The sequence below is a fragment of the Lissotriton helveticus genome, chromosome 5_1 (genome assembly GCF_964261635.1).
Source record: "Lissotriton helveticus chromosome 5_1, aLisHel1.1, whole genome shotgun sequence".
Taxonomy (NCBI): Eukaryota; Metazoa; Chordata; class Amphibia; order Caudata; family Salamandridae; genus Lissotriton; species Lissotriton helveticus.
Window position 1 is genome coordinate 346,232,929 of NC_136065.1, and position 21,683 is coordinate 346,254,611.

Here is a 21,683-nt window from a genome sequence, read left to right on the forward strand (position 1 = left end):
TTCTTCTCTGCCTTCACTTACTCGCCAGTATTATCTGAGTCTCTCCGATTGGGTGTAATTTATTTTTGGCAGATACACGTACTTTGAGAAGCCAGTGAAGGACCAAAGGTGCCATGGGCCCAATGCAATCAAGGAAAATGTCTCCCAGCCCTCCAGTTGAGTAGCAAAAGACAGTCAACATTGGGATGCAAATGGGCACACACCACAGGGCCTCTGTAATGTTAAATCTGCTGCACTAGTGATAGGTAGTGTAGACTGTCAGAAGCTTTTGTACAGGGCCAGGGTTACGGTAATCAAGTGGGGTCCTCCTGCAGTGCATGAGCACTTTTCACTTAAAAAAGTATCCTATACACTATCAAAACCAAAAATACTTAGGAAGCGGAAAGCTTGACAGTATATGGTAGACACATTTGCTATATTGTTTCTGCCTTACCTACTCTATTAGTGGCATGCTTCATCATCCTGATCTCTAAAAAGCAGGATGGGCTCTGCTATATTCCAGGAAGCAACGGCAAGACTGGGAACTAACCTCCAAATTCATCAAAGTCCCGTTTTGCGAGTCCTTAATAGCGATTATTAAGGAATCGCTATTAAAGACTCGCAAAACGGGATTCATGTAGAAATCGCAAAAATTATAGCGATTTCTACTGCCTCCTTATTTGCGATTCGCAAATTGCTAATCGCAAATAAGGAATGGCTTCCCCATTCATTCCTAAAGGCCCATAGGAATGAATGGGGAGTCATTCCTTATTTGCGATTAGCAATTAGCGAATCGCAAATAAGGATGCGATTTCAAGGGTGCCAGGGTGTCCAAAGGACACCCTGTAGCACCCTTGAAATGCTCATGTACACTGGTGTTGCGCACACACATGTCCAAAGGACATGTGTGTGTGTAACATAAACTTAGAAAAATGCACTAAAGTGCATTTATCTAAGTTTTCGCTATTTACCACGAAGTCAGACTTCGCGGTAAATAGCGGCCCCAGATTGCGAATTCGCAATTTTTAAATGGTTCATGAATTGCATTTAAGGAATCTCTAATTGAGATTCCTTAAATGCAATTCTTCGCAAATTTGCGATTTCTACAAATGCGATTTTTGCGTTTGGGATGATGAATCCCAAATGCAAAAATTGCGCTCGCAAAGGGCCAGATTCGCAGAATCTGACCCTTTGTGAGACGATTTACCTTTGATGAATCTGGCTGTAAAACCGGCCCTGGTAAACTGCTTGGCTGGCCCCCGGGTGGCGGCCGAACTGTTTGCCAGGGCCGGTTTCGGCCAATTTTGTTACAGGGGCGGTAACAAAAACGGTCCCCAGGGGCAGAAAATCAGCCCCCACCTTGGTGTCCCACTGGGGAACGCCCGGTGCCCGCTAAGTCCAGTCCGGCCCTGCAGGGAGCACTTTGGATAATCTTCTACCAGGGTCTTTAGATAAAAATACCTCAAAACACCTAGGTATCACATTGTTGGTGATGTTCCTGGTATGAATAACAAAAAATATTAATGGGTGTTTGTTGGGATTAATGGTCTCACGGAGTTCACATGGTTCAGCCCTACACTAGGTGTCCCATGGACTCCCAGTGTTTCATCAGGACTCATGCAATATAATGCACCGGAATCAATGTCATGTACATGTCAGTCACCCTAACTAGAATCAGTCAGGACAATAGAAAACACGTCAACATAAATATGCAACATACACTCGCCCTTTCTCCAATGACTTCATTGCCTTGGGTCCTGTAAAGAAATTGTAATGAAATACATTGGTGTTACCCAATTTGGGCACTTCTGAAGTGCTCTCTCGCAGTCAATCCATTCCATGATCAAACAGCATTTTAAAAGATCGTGCTTGCTACTACTGAGTAAACATGTACAAAAATAAACATGAGACAAACCACGTGGGTTGGAGTATATCTGAGATCATTAGCCTGTAATTCTGCAAATTGTGAGACAACAGCACGTGCAAAAACATGTGATGTGTAGTAATCTCAAAATCTTTACCCTGAATTTTAGGAACATGTATGTCACACAGCAGGAGAGGGGGACATGCCCCTGTAGACATACACTGAGGTATCATAATGTAGAAAGTTATATCATATCCGAAATGGTCCGGAGAAGAGCTATCGTTGTACATCATGGAAAAGAAAGGGCAAGAAAGTCAGCCAAAAGTAAACGTACAGGTCTAGCTCCATAATAGATGTAGTTGCCCAAATACTCACATAATCAAAACTGCCATGTCACCTGCAGTAGCTATTCACACCCCGTCTCTTCCATAATAACAAAGAGGAGAGCAAATGTCGTCTGTTTAAGGGGAAGCAACCAAAGCGGTAACCTCGATGGACAATCCACTTCAGAGAGTCTTGCGCATGCATACACGCGTGGTCTCTAGTGCGAAATGCCTCATGGGGGTTGTAGCATCAAAGAGCCCAGGGCCCATGCGAGTAGTACATGTGCTTTTACATATTGCCCCAAAGCTTAGGTTCTCATTGAAAATATAGGGGCATATGTATCAAATACTGTTATTGCGATTCTCAAATCGCGATTTTTAGAGAATCGCTATTTGAGAATTGCAAAACAGGATCTAATATAACATTCGCAAATATTTTGCGACTCCTTGGCCTTCCTTAATTGCGATTTGCAAATAGCGAATCGAAATTAAGGAATACCTTCCCATTAATTCTTATGGGCTAGGAGGCCCATAGGAATGAATGGGAAGACATTCTCAATTTGCGATTCGCAATTAGAGAATCGCAAATTGAGAATGCAATTTCAAGGGTGCCAGGGTGTCAAAAGACACCCTGTTGCACCCCTGAAATATGTATGTGTGCACATGTGGCACACATACATGCGCTTGGGGCATGTATGTGCGCCACATGACATTCTGAAAAATGTAAAAAAAAGTGACATTTTCAAAGAAATCACAAATTACCACCAACTTGAAGTTGGTGGTACTTTGCGATTCCTTAAGGCCAAATCGCATTTTTTCTGTGCTTCATACATTGCATTTAAAGAATCTCAATTTGCGATTCCTTAAATGCAATCGCAAAATAGAGAATCGCAAATGTTGCGATTCTCTAATTTGCAATGCCCTTTTGGGATGATACATTCCGAATGGCCTTTTCCCGTTCGCAAACGAGCAGATTCTCAGAATTGGCCCGTTTGCGAACAGGAAAAGGGCTTGATACATATGCCCATAGTTCCTAATGTGGATGCCATTCTACAAGATTCTACAAAATTGCATACGTTTTCTCAATGGCCTCCTAGACATTATGCCGTGCAACAAAGGGGACTATTTCCTCGAAATGAGAGGGGAAAGAAATTGTAAAAAAAACAAAAAACATTTTTTGTTATACACTTGAATATCTAATACTAATTTTGCACATTATTCACATTCAAAGAAGATACCATATTGTCATGGCTTGTCAAGGCTTGGCTGGAGTACATTTACCAATGCTTTGCAGCCTTTTGGGCTATAATAATTTTAAAAGTGTCGTTTTTGCCTTGCAATGGGCTTACTCTTTTAGTTTGTATTAGCAAGTCCTTCCATAAACACCTCCTTACCCCTCCTTAAAACCCTATTTATTACTCCCTAAACTCCTCCTAATTTGTTATAAATATCACCCATTTTCCCACAACTTCAATGGACCCTCACATATTTACTACTAAGTAGTAAACTTATATGTGTGGACAATTCCACATATAAAAGATAGGGGAGGTGGAAGTGGGGATTTACATCCAATATGTTTATGAACTGCATATTGTACCAAGAAAGTATTACTACTGCAGTATCACATTACATACTTAACAATGTCCCCTCCAGGTCAGCAGTAACACCAGATGAGGGAGACTAGTTTAACTGGATGCTTGGAGATCCATTGTCTGGTAATCTTCACTCAATGCCCTGTAAGGGAAACAACCATCACAACGCAACTTTCACAACGCACTACCATCACAACGCAACTTTTACAACACAAGATCCATTACAACGCTTGCCATTACAACGCAGATGCTATTACAACGCATGCCATTACAACATAAGTATAGGTAAGTATTTAATTGTATTAATATTAATTTAATTTAATGTTCTTTTAATTTAATAACATTAATTTAATTATTTAAAATATTTTTAATTTTAATTTAATTTTTTTTAAATATAAATTAATGTATTTAAAATAATTATAACATTTTAATTACATTTAATTTTTTTTAATTATAATTTAATGTACTTAAATAATTTTTAATTTTTTAATTAGATTTAATTTTAATTTAATTTATGTAAATTAAAGCCCCATGATCTAGAATAGTAATTTTAACCCCTACACCATCCAACACTTACCCTACTATTACACCCACTGGAGTAAGAATAGTAATTTTAACCCCTACACTATCCAACACTCACCCTACTATTACACCCCCCTGGAGTTAGAATAGTAATTTTAACCCCTACACTATCCAACACTTACCCTACTATTACACCCCCCTGGAGTTAGAATAGTAATTTTAACCCCTACACTATCCAACACTTACCCTACTATTACACCCCCCTGGAGTTAGAATAGTAATTGTAACCCCTACACTATCCAACACTTACCCTACTATTAAACCCCCTGGAGTTAGAATAGTAATTTTAACCCCTACACTATCCAACATTTACCCGACTATTACACCCCCAAGGAGTTAAAATTCTTACTTAAAATATATTTAAAAAATGTACAATTAATTTAAATAAATTATTTTTTTTAAAAAGTAAAAATTAATTTAAATAAATTAAAAAACAATTTTTGAAATTTAATTAAAATTAAATTAATATTAATACAATTAAATACTTACCTATACTTACGTTGTAATGGCATGCGTTGTAATAGCATCTGCGTTGTAATGGTATGCGTTGTAATGGCATGCGTTGTTATGGATCTTTCGTTGTAAAAGTTTTGTTGTGATGGCATGCGTTGTGAATGTATGTGCTGTAACATCATACATTCCCCTGTACAGCAGGGTCTAGTTGAATGCTATCCTGAACAGTTCAATTTGCAGGAAATTCATGAATCTATAAACCCTTTTAGCCTAATACAAAGAGCCTGAAACCATTGGGAGGAGGCATCAACTCTAATGTGTAGCCTATTTTTGTCAAGGGCCATGCGCTGAATGATCAGACTAAAGGCCTGGCATCAATATTCAAAGGTATTTAGCTGGTATCTCCTCTTCACTCACACAGGGGTATAATATACAAAGCAATCTTTGCAAGTGTACATTGTACTGTCATTTTGAAGCACAATCTTCATCGGGCATGGATCATAATTCTGAAAGGTAATTCTTCTGACATGAGGCAGATGCATACTTTTGATGGTATTCTTCTATAGAAGCCAAAGGGGCAGACATTGAAAACAATAACATCCACCACAGGTGCAATATTTTGAAAGGCAATCTTCTCCAGTATCCACAGAAACACACCTTTGAAAAATAAGATTCCCGGGCCACGAGAGCACACAGGGTAACAGGAGACCTTCCCCATAAGCTGCACTTGCAATCATTGAAAGCTAGAATACAATTGGTAACCTTCCCCCTGAGTCATAAGAGGCGCCATTCTGAAGTCTAATCTTTCCCATTGGCTATGTAGGTGATTTGCTTCACGATATATTCCTTATTCCTGTCAGGTGACACCAGAAGGAAAAGGAGACTTACCTGGCCTTACAACAGTGTCATCTGGCACTACATGCTCCTTCTTTGATTTGCTTCCTTTGACTGTCAGCTCAGATCTACAAAAGGGAAAAACATGTGTTCACATGACATACACTCGGACAGTGTTGCAAACAGGTTTATGCATTATGAGTTTCTGCACAGCTTCTATTCAGGGCCAGACTGGGAAAAACAACCAGTGAGGGTTGGGGGTGCTAGCAAAATGCACCACTCCCGCTTTTGTTACAGGGGGCCGATATTGCAACACTGCTGGGGAAATGCCTGGTGCCTGTAACGGCCAGTACAGCCCTGCTTCTATCTTTCTTCACCATCATCACACACTAGAGGAAGTCATCGCTCTGTGCAGATTAGGCTTTTGGAACTGTGTTTACCAGCCCCCGCCTACAAACACATTAAAAAGGTATAATATTTTCAGAATGTGATTAAAGGCCTGATTTAGAGTTTAGTGGATGGGATACTCTGTAAATATATTCACAAATATGCTAGAAATCCCTTCTGCCACATTAAAAGTGCCATAAGAATTAATGCACTTGTAACACAGGAGACAAGATATCTGTCACAATTGTGTCGCATCAGCAAAACTATAAACAAATTAGGCCCTAATCTCAATTCGGCTTATCCCACCTATAATCACTATCACTGAGGATTAGAACAGCGCTTAGGTTTTATGGCTAAATTAAATTACCTACTGTGTTTGTGGTCCTCGATATATTAGAGACAAAGTGCTCGGCTATGTACTCAAAATTACTTAATTCCATTAACAACAAAAATAAACTTTCGTGGTAACAGCTTGCTTTTCAAAACAGAATACAGCGAAGCACCCCTGCCAGCTCAGGGCCCCAGCTCCTAAAATAAGATAGCGCCTTCACTAAGGGTAATTGAAACGTATCTGCATGCTTAAGGGGGGGGGGGGGGGGGGGAGGACCTACCTTGTCACATTGACCTTGTCTTGGACTGTCTCAATTTTATTCTGAGCATATTCTTGCTGCTTTCTCCTGTCTTTTTCCTGTTTACATCAACTTTTTTGTCTCAAAAACAAGTGACTTAAACTTAATAATAAACTACAAAGAAACAGATTTGTGGAACATTGAGAGTAGGATTGACATCTAGTTGATGAAGAATTGACAGATTTTCTCACTAATTTTCTTTGTACTGTATAAATCAGAGGAACACAATAAAATCACTAACTGACTAGACCATATACAACAGGGTTTGAGAGCCCACTGTCTCTGTTTGGATTATCAAAATTGGAAACCACAGTCTTGTGGGATCAATATAATACATCTCTGCCATTTCAATGGTCTTCAAGTGTAAGACTTGCTCCAACCAACTACTGTAGAAAGCAAAAACCTGAGGAACATTTTTAATTGAACCGTCTCATTCACCCTGTAAATTAATTAACAGTGGGTCAAATCTAACTATCCCTCTTTTGAAAAATATTACCTCTCCTGCAAACCTCACACCGAATTGAACTTACAAGATACTTGTGTTGGGACAGTTAATTGACTAAAAACATGACTGAAAGACAACAGAGACTACAAAATCAATCCACCAAGGCACGCCTGACCTTACTTAAATTTGGTAAAGACAATCCACCTCTAAAACGACTCCAGAGGCTCCCAGTCGGAGAAACGATTACAATTAGCACACTTTGCATGATCCACAAGGGTTTTTGGAATCAAGGTTCATAATATTTTCAAAAGCTGACACCACATTACATCTCCACAAGAAACATTTGTTCAGCATTTCCACGTCAGATCCCACTTTGCCACTTCAGCAATCTAAAATGGGGAAGATGATCCCTGGAAGTGCTGGGTCCAACACTATGGAAAATGCTTTTCAACCTATCTCAAAGAAACCAAACTAACTCCAATGACGAGAAAAGCTAAAATAAACATTTGACGCCATCTTTTGCTAAGAATGTTCCAATGGGCCACAATAAGAAATATCAGAACTTAAAAACCCTCCCCTCAGCTAGACTCCAATAGCATAGACTTTTGCTCTATATATGTTTTGCTGCCATTTCTCGGTTGCTATAGTTTGTGCAAAACCAGAAACATCCCGATACACAAACTTGGCGATTCCTCGTCCTGATGATGACCCTATAAACTACATATGGATCGAAATGCTGTTGACATATATGGGCACAAACACAGTTTGGAATGCATTCTATGCTGATTGTGGACTACAAAGCCCTTCAATGCTCTACAATTATTTCGTCACCATTCTTCTTGTTTGATCACTAGCCTTATGTATTCACCTTTCACACTGAGCACAAATATGTTCAATTGATAACTATTTGATATTTGTCTATGTCTTTTCAAGCAAAAATGTAAATGACTGTAAATGACTCTTTCTTGTCCACATGCTCATTTTAAATAATTCTGTGTTTATGGAGTATCAATTATATAATTTAAATTACTAAATATTCTGAAAAATATACCTCAATGGACATTTATTATATATACTTTCTGTATTGCTAGGACCTCAGATTTATTGCATGATGTAAATTTAGCATTTTATAAGCCACATGAATAATAATAATAGTAATGATAATAATAATACTAACAATAATACATTTCGAATATAGGATATAGAGGAAACCTAGTTATGAGAGAAAGGCAGTTAAATCGGCCCAAGGGTGGATTATGACTGAAAATTAGCAATTGACTCAAATTAAACATCCTGTAAAATCAATGTCGTCAGTTTGGTATTATTTGTGTTATTCAATGAGATTGATACATAATGCCTACATTCTCAATTTGTATTTGATATTTTTTTTTATTTTAAAACAATAGTGTTGCTACATGTTCTCCCACTCTGGTAATGGTATATTTTCAGGGTGTAACTGTGCCCAGTACAGTTAGATAGACTCTGGTTTTGGGAGGAAGTTCTTAGTCTAGGAGGCTGACAAGCAAAAGAGGTAAATGTGATACAATGTATAAATCACCACCAAAGAATTTGACTTCAAACTGCCTTGATAGGTCAATGCGTTTCAACCCATGGCGTCCATACATAATTAAACGTAACCAAATATCTCAGTGCATCTACTTGTATATGAAAGTTGCTAGGAATCGGACTGCAGCCTCGTCTCTGTAAAAGTGTGCGTAGAGGTCTGTAACTGGAAGTCTGGGTGTAAGCAGGGACCTTGCCAGAGTCTGATATGATGCTCAGATCCTGTGGAACCTGAGGTTCCTCAATACAGGGAATGGGCAACAAAATCTTCGTGTTTTTTGGTGATGTGATTGGGCAATGAAAACTACCATAAGATTTTCTGTAACCTCGATGATTTGTGCGGTTGCTCTAGTCCAGCGGTATCCAACGAGTAGCTCAGGAGCTACCGTTACCTCACCAGATGCCTTGAAGTAGCTCTCAGATGTGAAATAGTGCCCTTTACCTCATTCAGAGGGTCTGCACATACTAAAGAAGGCAGCACTGCTCACCTCAAGACCCTTAGAGTAGCAGGCTTCCAAACTAATGACAGGGCCTCATAATAAGACTTAAACAAATATTGTGTCAGCCTATGAGGTCTGCCTCATGGCTGTCTCCACTCGTAGTTACAAAACACATTTTAAGTTGATAACTGAATGAGAGACTTATTTCTGTGTTCCTTTCTGCTAGAGGACACCTGGTGCTTTGGCTGCTATTTCAATAGTCTGGTGGAGGCATTTAAAAAGGATGTGCTTTTTTCCTGGTATTTCTGCTGGTAGCATCACCTGAAAGGCTTGCGTGATCCCTACGGATAATCCTGCTTAGGGTGTCCATAGTATAATGTTAACCTGTGTGATTACTATTTTACAGTGATAATATTTTCTAGTAGCTCGAGAGGACTTTCTTTCGGCAAAAGTAGCTCTTACTACAGAAAAGATTGGAGACCCCTGCTCTATTCTAAATGTTTTTACAGTTTTCAGTTTTCATTCTGCCTTACAAGGCAAGTAAACAGTAGAAGCGTAACACCATGAAAGCGGTAACATGAGAGGATTCTTCAAGGAGTATTGGAACACTGAAGGGACTTCCAAATTGCCTTCTGAAGGAGAACTCTTTCAGATAAGTAAAGAAAAATAAGGGGGCTCCATGCAGAATATGACGAAGGGACCCCAGAGTCTCCCTTAACTCATAGCTATTCATTCACCTTGGGCTGAACGGTGCCCCCCTCAAAGGTTAGGGGGCCACTAAAGGGTGAGGGCCTCCTAGCATCGCAGGGGGTATGTTACACTCCTGCACTCTTTGGCTTCATCCAAAACTTTATCATTTGAATTTTCTAGCTCAGAAAAGAAAAGGAAAATATAACTTTCTGCATCCATACCATAACCAACTAAACGATCAAATTAAAATACAAAAGCAAGAATCTTTGAAAGAAATGCAGACCCTTCAGAAGGTAGAGTATCGTGCCAAAGTAGCGGCAGACCCAAGTCGTGTTGAAAACGTCAACAATGACACACACCTTTGATTGCTCCCCGACACAATTTCAGTTGTTCCTCTACACACGTTTGATTGTCCGCACCCCACCTCGTTATCTCCTGTAGGGACCTCCTTTAGGGCCTTACCACACTATTCCTGTCTTTCTCCCTGTTAGTCCTATTTGAAGAGGGCTCCAGTCTTTCATTGTAAACCCTTCCTTAAAAACTCCTTTTTAACTCCTGTTACCATTCTATTTGATGACCAATGTGTTTAATTATTGTAACCCTTCCTCGTACATCACTTTGCCCGTAAAGAGAAGGAACAACAGTCTTTTTTTGGTTTGACACATAATGACGCATGCTCCATTAATGGCAAACATAATATATTCTGTACATAACCTAAGGGGATTTGGTTCACCCTCCTTCAGCCCTTGGGTTGAGACAATGTCATCCTTATTGTGGATCAAACCACAGGAGTATTTTAGTTTCATCTTCTTTTCATTGGCTGTTTGGTGCATCATTGGAATGCATGAGGGATGACTGTACATCTGAAAAGTGCACTCTGTTTTCACATATTTAATACTTTATCTCAGCGCGTCTTTAAATTTTTTGGAACCACCACCCAATTTTTATAACAAAAAACCTTTACGACCCACCTACCTTTAATGGCCATGAGGTTGGGTAATTTCTTTATGTAACTAAAGCCTCGTGTGGTAGTGCAGTGTAATTTACAGACAGCACATTTTCCATTGAAAAGGCTATGAAATGTGTGTAGACATACAGTTTTATTGATGAAACTATATAGCACACAAATGATAATGTGTGGAAATTGGGTTTCTTTGAATATTTATTATATGTTCATCACCAAGTAAAGTGTCTTGATTTGTTTGGATCCAGTTAAAATCTATTTCCAGCAAACTTCAGATTTACAAAAAAAAGTCCTTCATTTTTGCTTTCCCAACTGTTGAATGCATACAGTTCATTTACAAGTATTTAAATTTTATTGTGTGATGCAAAAAAAATGACTTCCTACAGCCTTTCCTCTCACACTCACTATACTTTAGCAAGATTGTCACATAGTTCACTTTTAAAACTCCTCTACCTTTGTAGTTAGTGAAAGAAAAATAAACACCAATCTCTATGTTTAAAGAATAAGCAGCAATATGTCAGAAGACATAGATCGACATTTTACCCCTCTCTTTGAAGCACCAGCAAATGTGACAAGATAGGCACAAAATTTAAAGGCATCTTTTTTATTGCTTTTTGGGAAACACTGCTTTATCTCATTCATGCATTGTATATGCTAAGCACTGCAGCAAGCACTTTTTATTACTTATGGCAAAGTTCGAATGGGAGTGTCAAATTTATTGGCTTTGCTAATGGTCTGCTGGACCTGTTTTTATATTTACTGATGCACTAGAGTGTTAATACATTTGACCTTGAATCACAGTTAAAGAACCGACAGAGTTGGAATGTAGCTATGCAAGGGTTCTGAACTAAGGTGGGAACAAGATGTCTCAAGAATGCTGTTGGTTGTGGATGCTAAGGAAGCATGCTGCAGGTAGCCATTTGGTTGTTAGAAAGGTTCATGCTATGATTCTTGCATTTGTTGTACATCTTTGAAAAATCAGACACACGTTGGAGGAAGGTAATGATGTGGGTTCTCATGTGGGCAACGTTTGTGTTACTATGAAACCTTTGTATGATCTTGGAATAAGTTTCATATACGATCATTTTTTGCTCTAAAATAAATAAAGATAAATTTAAATGGGATAGACAGGGTTGCTAAAGTTGGATCAAAAGAAATGCATGTAGAACCAACTAAAGGTTGACAGTGGTGCCATTTTAACGTGTGCACGAGGTCGAAGAGGTCAACTTAATTGAGGCCTCCAAGTACTGGTGGTCATAGAGAAGTCATAGAGAACAGCTGAGCGTCAGTAACCACTTTCAAAACTGGTAGTGGCCTAACGTCAGGGACTTCATGAACAGTTAATATAGGGTTTTCCAGGGGTCCGTTCTTACTGACCTGGGGAACAACCTGCACCAAGCCAGTGCAAGAGACCCAATTGAGGGACTACACCAGTGATACAGCCTTATTTTGGACCTTAGTTCACCTGCTGTTTTTAAATAAAAATGATTAATATATTGCAGCTTCAAGTTGTAACTTATTCAGTTGCTGCTTTTTGCCACCACCTAACAGCGTGTATGCATATAGCATGCATTTATAACGTGTATAGTGTATTTAGGGTACCTTCAAAGTGCATTAAAGGCAAGGGTAATGACAGAAGACCTGCAAAAGAGGACCATGCCGACTCTACGCAATTTGCTGTGCTAGCTTTTCTATGTACTCACGTATCCGCTGTAGTCATATTTGTTCCTGCTAATTCACAACATTAGGGGGTCCATTATGATGTTGGGCGGATTGCCCCCGCCAGGCTGGCGGTAGCCACCGCCAGCCTGGCGGGGGCAATCCACCCGACACCCACCCTCGTTTCCCCCCCCCGCCATATTAGTATGGCGGGGGGACCTCGGCGGACGGAAAGACCTTCCGCCGCTTTTCCGCCCCGGTCACCTTGCAGCCGGGGCGGAAAAGGAATAATATGGTGGCGGTGTCTATCAGACACCGACAGCCATATTATGATGGGCGTCTTTAGGTGCCTTTTAGCGGCGGTGATGCCGCCACGGAAGGGCATGCGGTCTTCACTCTGGGGGGCCCCAGAGTGAAAGAGAGGTGGGGGGTGCACACGGGGGGTACCTGTGGTACCCCTCTTCATTTGCATTAACAAAGCGCCAGGCACCGCGCAGTGCCTGCCGCTTTGTTTATGCATATGCATCAATGCATTTTTAGCATTGTGGCGGGCGGTGCAGAGAGCACCGCCCGCCACAATGCTAAAAAATGCAGGCTGTGCCCGCCACTGTGGCGGGCACATCCTATTACCCCCCACGGGACCCCCGCCCTTATGGCGGGTGGTCCCGAATTCCGACAGGATGACGGGCGGACCAAGTCTGCCCGTCATCCTAATGAGCCGCTTGGTTTGTGTCCTCTGTTCAGCTTTTGGGAGTGTGCAATACCTTTATACTGTGTTTCTGTCTGACGCCACCCATCTGGATGACAATTACCTTCATGGCAAAATCTGAAAATTGATTTGATTTTGCTGGGATGGTTAAGCCTGTTTTCTGTCATATTTTCTTCGGGGAATAATTCATAATACTGCCTATGGAAAAAGTTGGGCAAAATGGGAGTCAAGTGCAACTGCGATTATTCTGTGGAAAAAAAATCTGAAAGATGCTTTACAAAAAGATTACAATACACATTACCTGAAAACTCACAGTTCAATAAACCACATTGAAAATTTGTTTTAATGGGTAATTGTTATGCTTTTCCCTCTGATCCTAATGTGCATTGAGCATCTGCCGCTACGTGGCACAGAATTCTTAGGTCCCTCTTGAAAGGGTGGTGCTATTGCGCACTGCCTATCTTTTCAACTCTCTGCTGCAAAGTCACAATAATAAGGCCTGCGTGCTGAGCGAGAGAGATGATGCAATGGGTTAACAGAACCTATCATCTTTAATGCATTCTGCTGAGAGATGGAACTGCGCCTCGCCTTCCTGCTCTGACTTTACCACTTTCTTTAAGAGCAAATCCATTTATGCAGTGGTCTGTAAATAATGGCGCAGACCTTGAGAATACATTGATTTGATTTTTTTTTTTTTTTGTGCGCCAAAAGGCAGGCGGGCTTCATAGAGCTGGATTCAAAAAGAGCAGTGACATTATTTTGGAGGCCGGCGTGAACAATACCTAACGGAGATGTTCTTCTTGGCAAGAAGAAAAAAAACACAGAGTGAAAGAAGCCATCAAGAAAGAAGATGGGCGCGCAGGCAGGATAAGGGCTGCCGCGTGGCTCTCTGTCCCTTTGAGGTGTAGTGAACTGTGCTTATTTTTAGAATTCTGACAAACATCTGCTAAAACAGGGGTTTGCTGGAGCAGGCTTGGCTGCTGCAAAGTTATACCTGTTTTCTTATCTAGATCTTTATGAGTGGCTACTGATAGGAATGTCTGCTGGATGGAATTTTTACAGGGAGGCAGGCAAACTTTGCATGTCATATCTATTAGGAAAGAAGGGCAGATGGTCGAGATAGCGGCTCTGCAGTTATGGTTAGGTCAGAGTTTTTATTTTCTTAACTCTGGTGCCCTTGACAAATCTGCACAAACGTTTCTAAAAAAGTTTACCCGATTTGGTTTTGTCATGCAAGTTTTGTGAGGATCTATCAAAGAGGAGAGCAAAAACCAGGTGTTAAAAAGTGACTCTTCTTGTTTTCATTTTCATATAACTCTTTTCTACAGAAAAAAACTTAATGGAGTTACTACATCAGCCTTTGCAATAGTGACTATTGTTAGATTAGAGTTCCTGTTGAAAAGCAGATTTTTATTTTGCTAGTAACTTTAGGACAGTTTGATACATTTGCACAAACCTTCCCAAGAAAAATTATTTCTGGTTTAGGGTTGGCATGTTATGTTTCATGCAGATCCAACATGGGATGCTGTAAATGTGGCGTGGTGGGGCTAACACCATGTACTTGAAAGGCTTAAACAATTAGAGCTAAATGGACAGTTAGTCCACGGAGGATTTTAAACACGGATAGGTGGACGGTCTATGGACTCAAATTAAAAAAAATAAACAAATCTGATTGGATGAGGAAGTCTTTTCTCCCATTGTCCATTTTGGACAACTTTGAGGGCCAGAACGCTTTGATTTATTTGCCAACAAAGCAAATTTCCTGTTTTGGCCACCATTACAGAATGGAGGGCACATTCTCTTTGTCCTGAGAAAAATTAGATGGCACATATGAGAACAAGGTGAATTCAAACTGACTCCAGGCACATATGGGAAAACTAAATGGGCCTACCATGGGCACGGACGTGTAAATAACAGCAACTATCTTGCTCGAACCGCATGCCTCTTCTGGAAAGGGATAGTGCAGGACCCAGTAAGAGGGCTGGAGAAGGCCGATAATGAGGTTAAGACATTGCAGCAAGCAAGGAGGACTAAGGCAGTCCTCAAGCCATGACAGTGATTACACAGATAGAAACCCAGACAAATAAATTGACTGAATACCCTTGAAAAAAGGCATACAAAAAGGATTGCTCCCCTACATGCTACATATACAGACTAGAGAAACCACAGCCCAGATTGAATCAGAGACAGTGCTCTCGCAAAAGAGGGTCCAGAAATTAAAATGATGATCGGGGAGGCTGACCTTCAGCGTATTCTTCAGGCCCTCCTGAGAGAACTGAAAGTGGACCTGGAAAAGAAAATGAACATAGCACTCAAGATCTTAAGTCCTCACTCGGCATAAAGATAGGTGGTCTCAGCAGATGTGCAGATGTGCAGATGCCATAGGTCCAGAGTGTCGGAGGTGGAGAGCCATGCAGAATCCCTAGAAGCCACTAGGTCTTCTGCATCACAGAAATATGAAGTGATGGAAGGACATCAGCAAATAGTCTTAATAAAGCTTGAAGACATTGAAAACAGGAGGAGGAGGTAGAATGTATTAGTCAAATGCCTCGAAGAGGCGGAAGGATTAGACATGATGTCTTTTATGACACAATTGGTCATCTTGCTGTTAGATTCAGACCACCCAAAAGTACATTTGGATAGAGCACAATGTTTTGGCCCAAACGTACGGCGTCAAAGTGCATAGATGCAGAGATACAGTGGATGAATTCAACTACTAGAAAGAGCTGCAAGAAGGGCACCTAGAAGTAGCAGGAAAGCATATCCGACAATAACCACTTGGACAGCATCCAACATATCTAACCCATCTGAACCTATCATAAAGGTACAACGCACATTGCACCTCAAATGGCAGAAAAGAGACACCTTACTCTACACACTACAGTTATGATGAATATACTTTCTTATAATGTAAATGGGTTCAACTCCCCAGCAAAACAGGGAACTATTTAGTAGTAAATTAAATCAATTCAAACATATATATTTTGTGTATATCCAAGAAATGCACGTCACCAAAAAAAAAAAAGATAATGAAGAAAAGATTCCCTACGGCCTAGGGCTCCCATTCATCTACTACACACAAGTGCAAAAGGGTCTCCATCGCCATTCACCGAGGTCTACCCTAGTGGTAAACACTGTCAAGATTGGAAGGGATGGCATATCCTACTACCATACTTCAAACCTGCCTGCAAGTCACACACTTACCTTAGCTTGAGTGTATGCTCCTAACTTTATGCAAGAGCCTTTTTGATGGAGTTTTGCTGTCGATCCTGGTAGTGCTTGTAGTGGGAGATAAAAATCTCAAAGATCATTTTAAATCAGTTTCTACATTGAGAGATAAGAATTGAGAGATACTTGGCGTGAACTACATCCATAAAACAAGAACTATACTTTCTTTCCTTACATTCATCGGATTCATAATGTTATGAGTATTTTGGTTTGAAGCAAAATGAAGACTCTCCTCCTTTAGAGGTTTGGATACACTTAAGATGATGGTGAGAGTGGCATAATAGCCCATATCCATTAATCCAAATATAGAGACACAGAAATTAGAAGGGGGATTTAAGGATAAGGAAAGGGTTGTACAAAGAAGCACCTTGCTTGGCAAATATGAGTAAGTAAACAAAGATCCAAGTGCAATTTAGCCACACTAACTGGGCCGAACTCTAATTATTATAACTTCAAAATCCACTTACATTGTGAAGAATAAAATGGGGTTCTATTTAGCTCAACAGCTCAATGGAAAAGAGAAAAGAGATTAAATTAGCTAAGGGGTATTATCTTAATGGGGGAGGAAAAAACATTGGCTTTTAGAGACTACTTTAGAAAGGTGAACACACGAGAGGAATACTCTATAAATATTTAGAGACAATATTAATAGTGCTACCTCTTTTTTGCTTGCCAACTGAACAATGACAGCCTCTAAAGTCTCTGAAAATCCAGAAGGAGATACAATTCGCAACAAAAGACATGAAGAGAAATCAGCCACTTGACCCAGATAGGTTGGAGGGCAATTTTTAAACATGTGAAGCTCTTGTTAACACCTAAAATGGAGAAATTACTGATTTATATTGCACAACACATTAAAGTGTTGAAAGACACTGGAGAAGCTTTAATTATATTTATAAACATGTAATGGGAGAATCTCCCGAGGGTTTGCTCTCCTAAACACTTACATCAAATTATGCTTCACTTCGCACACCAGTATATTAGGCAAGTTCCGTCTAAATTTACTATGTGCTAATCCGTGTACATATAGAATCTAGGCAGACTTGTGATGATTTTAGGCAGACATTTCACCTGGTTGATAAGGCTTTATAAAAGAACACTCCATCAATAATGGTGTCATTGGATGTGGAGAAAGCCTGTAAACGGGTGGACTCAATGTTTATGCAACTGGTCATGGAGAAAATTGGATTTGGCTAACGCTTTATAGCAATGGCAATGTCACCATACAACTACCCCACTCCTAGAATTGCAGTTCTTTTATGGACCATGTAATAGTTGGTATCCCCCTGTGAGATCTGATTTGGCTTAAAAAACGAGCCAGACCAAAACAAATCTCTCAACCCTGCTGGCACATCCCATAAAGTCTGTGACACTGTACCCAAGAAACCTAATATCACCACTTTTCCCTCACCCTTATATGCACTTATTATACTCACCAGTATACTCTTATCTTTATAATATAAACCTTTCTCATTAGCCCCAAACCTACATAGACAATGGAAGGAGCGAGGATGCAGGGTAGTTTGTTGCAAGGTACAAATATTAAAACGTTCAACCAAAGTCTAAAGAAATTTGAGCTGGGGGAAACACAGAGATTGCGTTACATGCAGTTTAGGCACTGCATCATGCGCCCAGAGATGAAGTAGGGAGCTGCAAGGAATAAAACACTATTTGAAAAGTTGATAGGGAGACAAACAGGGGTGAAAGGAACGATTTTGAAGTAATATATGATATTTAAGGAGGACTTCCTGTCCAAGGACAGGCATATAAGATTAAATGAGAAATATTTGAACATCCACATCACACACAAAGAATTGCTACTTTAAGAATGGCTATACAAAAATGCCCCATAAGCATGAAGAATAAAGCAAATTTTTGATTGGCACCACACCCCGGTTCAAATCCACTAATGTTACTGAATGCCTCTACGAACTGTTGGAGGGGGTTGCAGGTGGTGGGCAACATTCTCCATATATGGTGAGGATGCCCCAAACATATCCACTTACAGATGGAAAATGCGAGTGTGCTAAGGAAGATTCTTGTTTTTCTCACGCCCCTTTGATCTGAAAATCTTGCTTTTAGAGGTAAGACCAGCTAACTGTGAGCATATGGCCGAGTCAGAATAGTATGTAGGACTACAATGTTTAGGGGTGGCTAAACATGCCGTAGGATTTTATTAGGCAAAAAGTGACCTCCTACGATCACACATTGGTATCTCAGATTTTGGAATATATTAAGCATGGAAAAATAAATCAGCAACTTTGAGGGCTCACATTGTCTAGATGAGGAATAGGAGGCAGTGATTTAACATCTCACAGACGGCACACCAGCACTTACATTTCCACCTTGTTTTTGGGCGTTGGGAATTTTTACTTGAGCTCATACATCACTGTTTGGAGAAGACTGTTAGTAATAATAGATGAAATGCCAATATGGGTTGTTATGCTCTAACGCTGCTCTAATGAGAATGTTGCCTCCAGGAAAGTGCAGGGGTGGGGGGCATTGCGGGCAGGAAAGGACAGGACATCAATACAGAACTGTGCTGTAACTGATCTTAGCTGCCATGAAATAAGTGGCACCCCTTTCAATTGAGCTTTACGTTATATAATGTATCAGCTCAGCTTCGCAAATCCTAACTCGCACAAAAACCATGCAAACTATAACATGCACACCAAATGCAATGCTTATGACCTCACAAAATGTGTATTATTTAATTAACAACACCTAAAAGCAATATATCGTTAAATAACAACACATATTCAAAGTAATAAAACTAGAGTAATTGTTGCATCATTAATACATTGGTGAAGTGAAACGGAATTTCATATGTAACATCACTTGAGTCATTTGTCGAACACGCCTGGACAAGAACCCATACATGCATGCACACACACAAAGAAAGCTGATGAGCGGCCCTGTAGACTCAAAATAAGCAGCTCGTCATGACTGCATTTAGCTACAAAATGAATAATATCACATTTTAGCCTTGGTAGTGTGCAACAGAGCACCACTCCACAGGGCAAAAACACGTGGGCTCTTCAGAATTTGTTGAAATAAAATAATTTTATTGGAATCTTCATTTTGCTCTAAAAAACAGTGGCTGACTAGCAAGTGTGAAATTCTGCCGGGTATAGGAATCCTCACTTGTTTTAGTGAAACACTGTGGTCAAAGGTTAGGTGACTGTGGAGCACAATAATATTAATACAATTAAAAATCTTGGGCTTGGAACACCTTGGAGGAATGCCTGTGATGTTGTAACCAATGAGTTTGAAAGGGAGGGCTGTGCTCATGAGCATGGCGAAAGGCACCTGCAGCCAAAATATCAAGGGAGAAGAATTTAGAATTGTTCTCCCACATGAAAACACAGAAACAGAACAATATCTTTTCTGTCGATCTTCGACCTGTTAAATTAGCCAGTGTTGAAAGGGCAGAACACCTGAGGCGGGGTTGAGGGTGAAATGTCGCCATAGCACAGCAAACGGAAATTCCTCGCCTGTCTCTCTTCAAGGCCTCTAGAAAATGGCCGCTTGGCGGTAATTTCCAACAAGAATCTCACACTCGCAAAATACTCCGAACCCAAACCCCCCCCCCCCCCCCCCCCCCACCAATTAACTGTGCAGTCTGGCTTTACAAAGAAATATTAAAGGGAAGAGATATAAAAAAAAAACAGGTCTCGCTTTAAGGAGGGGAAACAAGCCTAGAATGTGTCTCCTGAGCCGAGTTAAAGATTTAGAAGTGAGGCCGAAGAGGGTAGGATTAATAATTTAGAGGATCGAATACCTAAAACCTGTCAGCCTGCCAGCGCTGAGGGAAATAGAAAGTGTGCTGGAAGAGCTCAAGAGTTTTCTACGAAACCTTGGGGGCTTCGGCGCGCGAGACCGGAACAAGACAAATTCAAAAGTGCTGCTGTCAAGACGGCTTTCAAGGAGCGCAGATTAAAAACCGAGAACCACGGGGAGGCAGTGAGCATATTAGCTGGAACCTAGCCGTTTCTTTTGGTGTTTGTTTTCCTCAGCTTAACCAGAATGGCCTTAGCTCGGCCAACACAACAAAATAATTTTACATTTTATTGTAGTCTGAAATTGTATACAGTGCTTACAATCTGTTTTGTGAGCTCATTTGGCGTACATTCAGATCTAGAGAGCCTGAGAACGTGAACGGAACGAGTTTTGGATGGCTGTTTGTCTTTTATGGCTTCATAAACCCTTATGTGTGAATGAACTGGTGAGGCTTTTAGGTGAGGTTCAACCAATCATTCATACTGATAAAATGCTATAACCTCAATGAGGAGACACAGTGGCAGTGGCAGTTTTGCAGAGAAGACCCAGTTCCTCTGTGTGGGTGAAACCTGGATTGACAATAGGGTTGCCATCTTTTTTTTGCTGGCCTCCATAGAAAAGTACTGGATTGGCTGGTAAAAAAAACATCGAGGTAGTAATCCTGATTGACAATCTCCCGAAAACGAATTTTCGTAGCGAAAATAATGCAGCTGAAAGTTGCTTTTCAAGTCGTTTCTTTTTTAACAGTGTTAAGTAACTCAGGAGTCGTTAAAATAATTGAAAATTATTTGTGTCCAAAGGGTCTAAGAAAGGTTTTTAATGAAGGGAGTAACCCAGGTCTGCTTAAACAGACCTGGGATCTCACATGTCCACAAGCGTAATTGACTATCAGCATTTTAACTGGGACCACTAAAATATCAATCTCTTTTCAGCCTTGAGTGATTACTCTGAGATCAGAACGTTCTGATGTATGGGGGCAGAGACATTTGCCTTAACCCATATTCTAGGAGGGTGGCTGAATGATTGACAACTAAGGTGTCCTCATTTTGTATTGGAACTATAAGTTATTTTCTCTCAACATTATGATTTTCAAGTATCCTAAATGGTAATCATACTCCCAGATTTACTTCTGAAAGGCAACAGGCAAGTTGTTTCTTGGGGGCGGTATATATGTTTTCAGGTCACAGTGTTTGTTGGTCCAACAGTAATCTTCACTGTCATCGTTTTCCATGGTTAATATTAAGATACCAAATTGTGAGCAGTTCATCACTCAGAGGGAGAGGAGGTGTTCATGTAAGAGCTTTCTACAGAGAGATTCTGACTGTGTCACAGATCCCCAGGAAATGCTAGCATGAGGGTAAGTGCAGAGTGGCTGAGTTTTGGCATGGGGGATTAGGCGAAAATAACAAACATAACCTGACAAAATCTACAATGACGAAATATTTATGACAAAAAGTAAAATGACAAATCACAAGGCTGAAGGAAGTCTTAATTATCAGGAGGAAACTGATACCAACAGAGAAAACAGGAGAGGCACTGAGGTGACTTTAGAGGCAGGGCCA

General features: G+C 40.3%; 1 protein-coding gene across 1 annotated transcript in view; it reads right to left on the reverse strand.

Moving 5' to 3' along the window:
* MORN1 (MORN repeat containing 1) overlaps positions 1-21,683 on the reverse strand; it is a 1,183,152-nt gene that overhangs the window by 85,418 nt on the left and 1,076,051 nt on the right. The window contains exon 13 of the mRNA XM_078640924.1: positions 5,682-5,755. Within this exon, the coding sequence (XP_078497050.1) occupies positions 5,682-5,755 (74 nt within the window). The remainder of the gene's footprint in view (positions 1-5,681; positions 5,756-21,683) is intronic.